This window comes from Halyomorpha halys, unplaced genomic scaffold (assembly GCF_000696795.3).
Source record: "Halyomorpha halys isolate HHAL.00 unplaced genomic scaffold, Hhal_1.1 Scaffold90.1, whole genome shotgun sequence".
NCBI lineage: Eukaryota > Metazoa > Arthropoda > Insecta > Hemiptera > Pentatomidae > Halyomorpha > Halyomorpha halys.
Window position 1 is genome coordinate 988,615 of NW_027109220.1, and position 11,109 is coordinate 999,723.

The 11,109-nt window shown below is 29.1% G+C and overlaps 1 protein-coding gene across 1 annotated transcript in view; it reads right to left on the minus strand.

Moving 5' to 3' along the window:
• Positions 1-7,050: 7,050 nt before the first annotated feature.
• LOC106677176 (E3 ubiquitin-protein ligase RNF14) overlaps positions 7,051-11,109 on the minus strand; it is a 22,271-nt gene continuing 18,212 nt past the window's right edge. The window contains exons 6-8 of the mRNA XM_014414923.3: positions 9,898-10,108; positions 7,309-7,454; positions 7,051-7,218 (exon numbers count right to left, since the gene is read on the minus strand). Of these exons, the coding sequence (XP_014270409.1) occupies positions 7,213-7,218; positions 7,309-7,454; positions 9,898-10,108 (363 nt within the window). The 3' untranslated portion in view covers positions 7,051-7,212. The remainder of the gene's footprint in view (positions 7,219-7,308; positions 7,455-9,897; positions 10,109-11,109) is intronic.

An 11,109-nucleotide genomic window follows, 5' to 3' on the forward strand; every position in this document is an offset into this window, starting at 1 on the left:
TATTAACAATAGTTCAAACATTATGTGACAAAATAGTTGATCATAACTCACAACATAACTTCATCCCCTTAGGGATTTATTGATAACTGTAAAGTAGATATAATTATAGTTATATTGGTTATATGAATTAATATAATACATATGGTTTTAACAAAATTAATAAACAATAATTTTAAGACTATTTTTAATATTGTGATTCCTTAAATTTTCAATACGGTTCGTATCTTGTATGCTATCATACCTGTCCAAGATTATCTTTAAATTATTGTTGTATTTTTTCATATTTGTCTGTTCTTTAAGATTAGATGCATTAATCGAACAGATATTGTTATATTCCAAGATAGAAAGGCGAAAAGGGGAAAAGATAACGCCAAAAATGTTACATTTGAATTAAAATATCTTGAAAACTTTTGTTTTATTTATTTAATGTAATTTACAAGTTTACAAAATAATACAATAGGTAAATATGTTGTATGTTTCATATACACTTGAAAATCTTGGGAAGCAACCACCCATTGGTGGTACATTAAACTTTAATTTAAATTAGAAGGTCCCGTGGCAATCTTCTTTTCAGACGCCTCGGAGGATTATCAGGGATTGTTAAGGATGAAAGATTAAGAATTAAAGGGTTAGGAGTGGTTGGGAGTTTGGAATTAAAAGACGCATGTCTGTTTTGGGTCAAATCTGCAACGAATGAGATGTTAAGGTCTTTGTGAATGAGTTTATTTGTAACGTAATAAGCAGCATCAAGGATTTTGGATTGTAACGATTGGATGCGGGAAGAATTTGATTGTTGGCTGGAGCCCCAGAGCTCAATTCCATACGTCCAAATTGGTCTGATTATCGTAGCGTATGAGGCGTTTTAATAAGAGTTTTTCTAGGATTTTGCCCATAAAGGGAAGGAGTAAAATGGGACGGTAGGAAGATGGATATTCAAGTGGCTTGGAGGGTTTGGGAAACATTTTTATTATAGACATTTTCCAAGGGTCAGGGAAATAGGTGGATCGGAGTGTAGCATTATAGATATAGGTAAGGAATAGAATGTGTTTACGATCTTGAAAACTAAATTCATATTCTCTTAAGAAATTAAAACCCGACATTTTATAAATATTTTTACTGTTACTTCAGTTTTAAGCAGATATTAAATTGCTCTCATATATTAAATGATTAGGGTAGGATTGCTATTAAAGCACCATTTGAACTAAATGGTCCTTCCAAAAAAGTCGAATATTTGATATTCTTTCTAATTTTGTGCATGTTGACGTAAATATTACATTTCCTACTGAACATATCTTTTAATAGAAGTCACAACCATGACATCTTAAGTAGATCATTTCACAAAATTTGAAAATTTGCTACATATGTATTTATCATATTTGATAATTCTATCCTAGAGTTATTTCTAATCATCATCTGTAAGAACTTTTATCCTCTAATCGGTTTTTGATACTATTTGGAATGTTATGATTCCTTAAATTTTCATGTCGACTAACCGTCAACAATCATTAGAAGTTTGATTTATTAATAATATCGACATAGTGCTGGCCGATTCCTTTTATAATTCACATTTGTAATGCATTTAGTCATGTCAATTGATTCTATATATTTTCTAATTTTTGAATCTCCTGTGCTATTTAGAATTTTGACATTATTAAAATCAAAATTTTTGTTGATACCTATACTATGCCTGGCTAAAGCTGTTGCGTTATTTTTTTGATATTTCAATTTCATTTTATGTTGATTGATACGAGTTTTCCATTTGTGCGACGTTTCTCTAATGTAAGATTTATCAAGGTATTCCTGACATAAATATTTCAAAAAACTAAAAATTGTAGCTGTATACTAAGTAAGGGGATTTTCAACATTTGACCCTTTTTGTAATGAGCTATAATTGTATTTGGATGTTATACCAAGTTAGAGAGGCGATAACTGTTCGATTTAATCCACACAGTGATATCTATTTCCCTAATAATAAAAATACAAACGACATACTCTTTAACCACCACCAGTTATTACAAGTTTAATTTATTATTGATATCGACATCATACGTGCCGACTCCTTATATGTCCGTTTTATTTCTTTTATAATTCACTACATTTTTAATGAATTTTATGACCTAAATTGATTTCACATATTTTTTAATATCCGATGCAATTTAATATGTTTTCATCATTAAAACCAAAAATACCATGCCTGGGTAGCGCTTTGCGCAATATACACTTTTTTTTTTTTTTTTTTTCCATGCCTGGGTAGCGCTTTGCGCAATATACACTTTTTTTTTTTTTATTTTTCACATTCATTTTATGTTGATTGATAAGCATTTTCAAATTTCGCAACGTTTTTTCAAAGTAATTTTTATCCAGGTATCCCTAACATTTAATTTTGTAAATTACGGTTTGTTCATTGCTATGCTTAATTTTGTTTTTCAAGTTAGTCATGTGTTTTCCTAATTTATTCTTGTATGCACCAAATTTTATTTTGCCTTGATCATATTTTTTTAAGACTTTTAATTTTGTCTATTATTTGACTCTTGGAATGTATTTGAATGTATAAAATCGATAATTTTTTTTGGCTTATTTTATCATTATCATTTTCTTTATATATTTAATACCACGTTTTACTTAAATTTTTCTTCAGTCAACATTATCGAACTTCTAATTAAATTTTTGTCTGTATTAATGAATTTATACTTGTGATAATTAGATTAATAATTGAATAGATCAATAATTTAATATTCAATAGAGTAATAATAATTCTGTTATCAGCAATATTTAATAATTTTAAAACTTCATCATCTTTATAATTTTATATCTTATTACTTAGCGGTCAGCAAATAAACAAAAACTTATTTATTTGTGCCGACATTTCAACCTGAATATTTTAACAGATTTTTTACCTCTAAGGCGTTCATTACAACATAATCGTTGTACAATGTCTATTTAAACAATATTGCGTGGGTTTTTAAATATTTCAATAAATTATCAGTTGGACCATTGATATTGTTAATTATCGGCCTCAGACCTTTATCCTGTTTGAGAAGTTAAATTGAACCATGCTTCCGAGGATCAATATATTTGTTGGCACTGAACGTTGGTATATTTATCGATATGCCCACATTTAAACAATTTTCAAACATACTTATTTGATAATTCCATCCTAGAGTTATTTCTTATCACTATTCTAATCATCATTACCTATTCTAATTTATTCCAAAAATGGTATTTGGTACTTTGAGACAACACTAAAAACAAATATGATTTGCTTTTTTCATAAAAAAAGTTTACTGGCCTACTCCAAGCCACATTATGTTTTTATTCATAACTTTTTTCTACTGAGGAATTCAGGGATTTCTTTATCTTTGAACCTCCCCATGGCGAAATGGTACATTTCGAAAAAAAAAAAAAAATGCACGTAAATCGGTCCGGTAATTTAAAAGTTTATTGTGGACAAAGATTCGACCATTCATTTTATATATTTATAGATTTTAGTTCTTTCTCTTTACTCTTTTTCGTTATAATTAACCATTTTTTTTAAAAATGGTTAAATTTGTTCAGAAAACATATGCTAAGTACTTATTTGAAAAATACTTATTTGATAATTCCATCCTAGGGTTATTTCTTATCACTATTTCTAATCATTATTAGGATCATTATTAATTAAACAAATTGGACCGGAGATATAAAATAAAACATGAGATTTTTTCCTCTTCAATTGAAACCCACATTTTGACCTAAAAAAAAAAAAAAAAGCTTTCCAACGGTTCTATTAACATAAGAATCGGATAAAAGGAACATAAATTATTAACGATTATGTGAAAAATAGTCACCGGAGGAAAAAAAAAAAATGCATTGTATTGAATCGAGGTGAAAAATTTATGATTTTTAATTTCTTTAAAAAATGGTATGTTTTACTTTAGGACATTTCTAAAAATGAATATGACTTTCTTTTTTCTAAAAAAAAAAAAAAAAAGTTTGCCGACCTACTTTACTCCGAGCCTTACGTTTAATTCTGTTAATAACTTGTTTTCTACTCAAAATCTCGGGATTGCATCATCTTTAAACCTTCCCACGGCGATATGGACACACAGAGAAAGAAATTTATTCAATCATGCTGCCCAAATACATCGGGTTGCTACATTACACAGCATACTGATCAATCCGTGATCGGACATATATAAATTTATAAATTACATTTTTTTGATATGATACAATATAATAGACAGATAACATTTTTTTTTTCCCCCACATTATTATTTTACAATTAATATTAGTCTAGAAACTAAATACAAGCTTTTCAATTTATTCCCTTTTTTTTTCTTTCCCCTCCATTTTACAACCCTTATTTCATTTTATCAACATATTCCCCTATATAACAAATATTAGAATATAAAAATATAAAAAATAACAAAGTAGTAAATAGATAAATAAAGCAACAAATAGGATATGCGATGCATGCATGCCATCCCTCCTCTGGATAACTCCCCCACTCATTAATTTCCATGCATGTGGTGGTGGATGATTCCCAGGGAGTCAAGTATTATAGAAAAAAAAACCCACGTAAATCGGTTCAGTAATAACAAAGTCAATCGAAAACAAATATTCGACGGCTCCCTTTTAAAAGTTCTTCATCTTTAATCTTTTTCGTTATAATTAACCATTTTTTTATTTAATTTATAACCATTTCAATTTTTTTAATTTTTCTGCCAAAATTTTGTTAAGAAAACATATGCTAAGTACTTATTTGATAATTCCATCCTAGAGTTATTTATTATCACTACTTTTAATCATCGGTAAGTATTTTTCTCTTCTAATAAATTTTCCAATATTTTTTTAATGCTGTTTAGAATGTTGTGATTGAAACGTTGAATTTTCTTGTAGACTATCTACAATCTACAATACTATACCTATCCAAGATTATCTTTTTTATTATTGTTGTATAATTTCATATTGTTAATATTTGTCAATTATCTAATATTAGATGCATTAATCAAACAGATATTGTCATATTAACTATTTTTTTTATCTATCGTTGGATTATGCGTTTTAGGAAAAATATATGTATCTATTTAATTTATATTTTATCCTTTGAATCACTACTGTGTAATTTAATTGTACTGTTTCATTACAGATATTTCCACTGGTTTTTAATTAAATTATATATATTTTTTTAAGAATTTAAATTTTTCGGTATTTTTTTATCCAATAACTTTACTTAATTTCCAAATTTATAATATTCTTTATCAATGTATCACAATATGATAGTTGGCTGATATTAATAACTTAGAAAAACTATTTATTTAAAATGATTCAAAAACTGAAAATCGAAGCGTTATACTATTTTCAACATTTGACCCTTTTTTGTAATGAGATATAACTGTATCTCGATGCTACACCAACTCAGGGAGGCAAAAACTGGAAAAAACATCGCCAAAAATAAAACGATAACCAGTTTTATGATTATTTGAATAAAAATATCTTGAAAACTTAACTTATTCTCCTATGACATTAAATCCAGGCATTTTAAACATATTTTAACAGCTAAATTTGTTTAGCATGCTTGGTAAATATAATATGGTGATTAGACGCCAATTCAGACCACATAGAATAAATTCTATTATATATTTATAAATAAGCATATTAACATATCGGTAATTATTCCTAGGGAATCATTAAATACATCAAAATTCGGAGTAGATTTTTTTAATCCAAAATTTGTAATAACATCAGAAATTTAATGAAAATGATAATTAGAGGGTAATTTATAATTAGGCTAGTATAAAAATAAGGAACATACCTTGAAATCTTAAAAAGCTAACAAAATAATTATTAATATTACAATAATTTCAATAAAATATTCAGTTTACCCAAGAGACTCAGATTCACATTAATATTATCTTAATAAAATAATTAATCAATTTGATTCGATTAATTGAAAACATTTCAAAATGAATATTGATAAAGTTTACAGATGAGGATACAATAGTACATGAGTACGGGATAATATTCCGAAACCTTGTACAAGTACAAAATATAGAATAGTTTATATTCTACTTGGAAGTTTTCTTCATCTCAACAAATAAAAAAATTAATCTTGAAGAAGTTTGTCGGGGGGTGCGGTCAGCAAAGAACAACATAGATAAACAAAACCATATTTATTTATTTTATGCCGACGTTTCGACCTGAGTTTCAGGTCTTCATCAGGGCTATAGAACAAAAAAGATAACAACAACATTTAGAGTAACATACAATTGAAAAGGAATAGTATACAAACAAATTTAGAATTATATAAAATATTGAATTAAATCATAAATGATATAAAATGATAATTGATAATTGAATAGTACAAAATTTTTATTGATGGATATTTGTGGAATTGTATGGTAGTAAATTGAAAACAGTGTCAGATGAAATATAATATCATGTAGGTAAGAAGATTATAATATAAGATATGTAAGTAGTGTCTAAAAATTGAAAAAATTAAATAAATAAATGGAAACTACAAATTGAACATTATGACAAACAATGAAAAATAGTGAGTGGCTTATATCTGAATTACATTGTGAGTATTAACTTATATACCTATACTAAAAATATAAATATATATATAAATATATACAATAGGAAAAGGTAGTATATGGAGAAAGGAAAAGAATAATGAAACAAATATGAGACTTACGTTGTGTCGTAGAGGAGGGAAAGATTAGTACTGAATGGTGTAAAGAGTTTGTTTTTGACTTCTGCTAGAAAATTAATCTATAATAATTATTAATTGATAGTTCAATAATTATAAATTACATTACTCCTGAAGGGTTTTACTAAATCAGGTACGACATGGTATTGTACAATTAGGAATTGTCAGAAAATATATAAAATATATAGAAAATATCATCCATATGGCTTGTTCTTCTTCTGAAGCCAGTCTGATAATGAAATATAAAGTAATGCGATTGATAATAATACGGAAGTGCACCTTTTAAGGTACACTATGTACAAAATTTTTATTAATATATCTTTTTTTTTTTTTTTTTTTTATGGAGGCAGAGTAAATCTTCCAAAAAACATGATTAGTCCCATACAGAGTCATAATATGGAATTCCTACCAACTAAGTGCTTTTAGTTACACATATTTTTCCCTCTTTCGTTAGCGTCTTTAGGCATTATCATGCGGAAATAGCAAGATGCCGCCTCATGATGAAAACAATCGACTAAGTTTCAATGCTGAAAATAAAATGAAATTTTGAATTATTATAAGATAACTTTTTGAGGCAGAAAATGGGAGATAATTTATATCTTAACGATTATACCGACCTCCATTTGTACGTGATCATCAGAACCTCCATACTGGCGCACCAGCCTTGTCATGCACTGATGTCCATACTTTTTTAAATAAGCTTCCTTTTCTTCCTTGCTGGTTTCTTCAGAGGTGAAAGCTAAAAATGTTTTGAGCCTCTCACCTATAACATTCGAATTATTTTCAAATTACAATATTATTTGGGGGAAAGGTGTTAGCTGCTACTAATGAGAAAGTTAAACTTTAAACCAGTGGTGTATCCAAGGGGTAAAAGGAAAATTTCACCTTTCAAAATATCTACTGAGATATAATATAACCTTGTTGTAGCTATACATGTTAATTACTGTGTAATAACTATACTATCGTATAGTACGTATAATACGACATAAGTCGGTCAGATAAGTGTAATTGCATTTTCCATTAAAACGTAGTGCAATTAAACGTCTTTAATATAATTAGTGTGGTTAATCGCCACCCGGATGAGGGAAGCTGCTATAATATAAGACGCAGAAGTAACCGCGACAGCGAAAGTTACAACACGTCGCCCAGATAAGCCATAATTTCTTAATGAATGAGACCCCCGTATCGCTGTTTATATATAATATAATTAATAACCTTTACTAACCCAGTAGCACAATATGCCCCCCCCCCCCCAGGAATAATACTTTATTGAAGAAAAATATGTGTTAATTAACAAGCAGCACATTGTCTCATAATTAAACCCCTGTTCCACAATAATTTAAATAAAATTTCTGCTTACAATCAGGATCCCTGCAGTAAGGCACGAGCAGGATCTGATGTAAACAGCTCCCAAAAAGAAAACTACAAATGTTTTTGTTTCATAATGGAGGGGGCTATCGAGTAGTCTTGTAGTCCTATTTTGTTTTCATATAGCAGTTAGAAAGTAACAAATATAATAGTGATCATTGTGCAAGTCAGCCAATTTGTACCAAGTACAAACTACAAAACTAATTGTATTACATTCCACGTTATTATGAAACAGAGAAAAAAAATAAATCAGAAAACAAGATTGTTATTGAATGAAAGCTTCAAATTATTAAATCAATTTAAATACAATGTAACTCGCATATCAGGTCCAATAGGAGAAACTTAAAAAATATAGGGAAAAGTTTTTATGTAAAGCATGGTTCTCTATATTTAGAAAAAATCTAATAAAATAGGAATGACTCAGTTGTTGTCAGCGACATTGCCCGCAACCCGATAATATTTAGTGCATATTTGTTTGAGTAAAGTTTTTTTTATTATAATTTAAAAAATATTTTATAAATGCATCTGTAAATATTTCTTATGCAAAATATGCCCTAACATATTTATTAACATCATTTTAATTTTTTTTAAAGTCAATTTATGTTCAAATGCATTCATTGCTAAAATTCATTTATTGCTAATTGTAAGTTTATATTTTATTTTTATTATTTTTTTTTTTTTAACATCTATTGAAGAATGGTGTAAAAACTGGAGAATCAAAATAAATCCTCACAAATCCCACCAGATCACCTTTACTCTCCATTGTAAACCTCTGCCCTCCTGTCCTACAGTATCCTTTCTAAATACTCCACTAACGCCTGTTGAACAGATTCGATAGTTAGGACTCCATCTTGACAAGAGACTACTTGGAATCCACACACAAGACTGAAACGGCAAGAAACTGCTCGGCTCGTCGATTCCGATTGCTACAACACTTACTTGACAAACGCTCTAAACTTCCCATTCACTACAAAAAATTAGTATACACTACAATAATCAGACCAATTTGGACATATGGAATTGAGCTCTGGGGCTCCACCAAACCATCAAATTCTTCCCGCATCCAATCGTTACAATCCAAAATCCTACGTAAAATCCTTGATGCTCCTTATTACATTAAAAAAAATTCATTCACAAAGACCTTAACATCCTATTCGTTGTAGAATGGCCCAAAACAGATATGCGCCTTTTCATTCCAAACTCCTTAACCATCTTAACCCATTAATTCTTAATCTTTCATCCTTAACAATCCCTGATAATCCTCCGAGGCGTCTGAAAAGAAGATGGCCACGGGACCTTCTAATTTAAATTAATGTTTGAAGTACCACCAATGGGTGGTTCCTTCCCAAGATTTTCAAGTGTATATGAAACATACTACATATTTACTTATTGTATTTATTATTTGTACAGTTGTAAATCACATTAAATAAATAATTAAAAAAAAAATATAGTTTATTTTTTAAAAGTGTCTCACATTATGTTTTTACACAGTAACGTACGTATTTTTAATATCTTTAATTATGAACTATTTCTATTTTTAATGGTGTGGTTCTTGTTTTAATTTCATTTCTTAAATTTTTAATCCCTCTTCCAATTTCTTTCTTTGTCCAGAACTGATTGTAGGTGCATTAGTAGTACATTTGAATCTGTTTTACAGCATATTTTAATATTTTTTGAGCATGTTTTATAAATACATTTTTAATATTTTACGTAGTATATTTTGTATATTACTATTTTGTAGCATATAATGCAGGTTTTCATTGCATAAAAATCCGAGCCTTGGTTGCTATATAAGTTTTTAATCATATCAGAACAATATAATAAAGAAAAATAGCTACCCCGAGGAATGTGGCAGTGCTGGAAGCCGTGGTAGGTTCTTCTACAACTGCAACAGAAGACGTTGGTACAGGAGGAGCAGATGGCTACAGTGTCACTTTTATTTTCCAATAATACAGAGCCGTAACATCTTGGACATTGTATGATGTCATCATAATCTATTTGCAATAATTCCTCATCACTGAGGAAGAGAGTCCTCGATTCATTGTTCACCTAAACAAAATATCGGTACTAACAGAGTATTATATTAACTTTAATTGTATTTATTATAATTTATGCTCAATAGAATTCAAAAGTAATAAATACAATATTTATATCTACCAAGCCTTTTGTTCTGTAGGATACTCAAGTTTTCAAATACATATTTACAAAAAGAACTGCCAACATACAGATGTTTACGATAAGAGTATAGGTTATTAGAACCTGTCTTTTTCTTAATTTTCAAATTTAGACATTTAATTAATTCATCCAACTTGATTGTGGTTCAAGATACGTTTCTAATATGCAAAAAATCGAATTAATGGTCTTGAGTTGAGCAATTTTATTTTAAGTAAAAAAGAAGGGAGTTTCATTCCCCTAAATGTACTGTAAAAATGGGGTATTTTGCACCAAATTTTGTACTTTTTTAAAAAATATATTCTACACATAAAGGAGTCAGAAAAGTACAAAATGTATACTTTAGCTAACTTAGGGTATAAATAAAAGGAGAAAGCACTAGTTGACACTCCACTCACCTATGTATGTATTTAATTTAATTTTTCAAAATATGGAGCATAGTTTATAGATATGTTGGGAGGCTTTGCACCAACTTCTAATATCATTTATCAAACTTAATCAAAGTAGAAATAAGTAAATGGTCGGCTGTCTTTCAGGATATTATGAAAGGTCAAAATTTCAACTCAGCGGATTTCGGCAAGGCAGTGGGCGATTTCTTGAGTTTCCTCAAAGGTATTAGCGCCAAACTGCCGGGCCCGCGGCACCCTGCCATAAAATTCTATAAAATGAGGGAAAAAAATAAAACCGAAATGGCTGACAAGGGCGCGGGGAAGGTGTCGAATCAGCAGAGAGCTAACAAGGCAGACAGAAACCGTCGGCAGGAGCAGTACCACTATGAGCTAGGTCAATAAAATTATTATAATAGAAGGAAAAAAGTGGTACAGAGCATTATGAACGCCGACGCTCCCAAGCAATGTCCATTAAAGATAGCCGACATA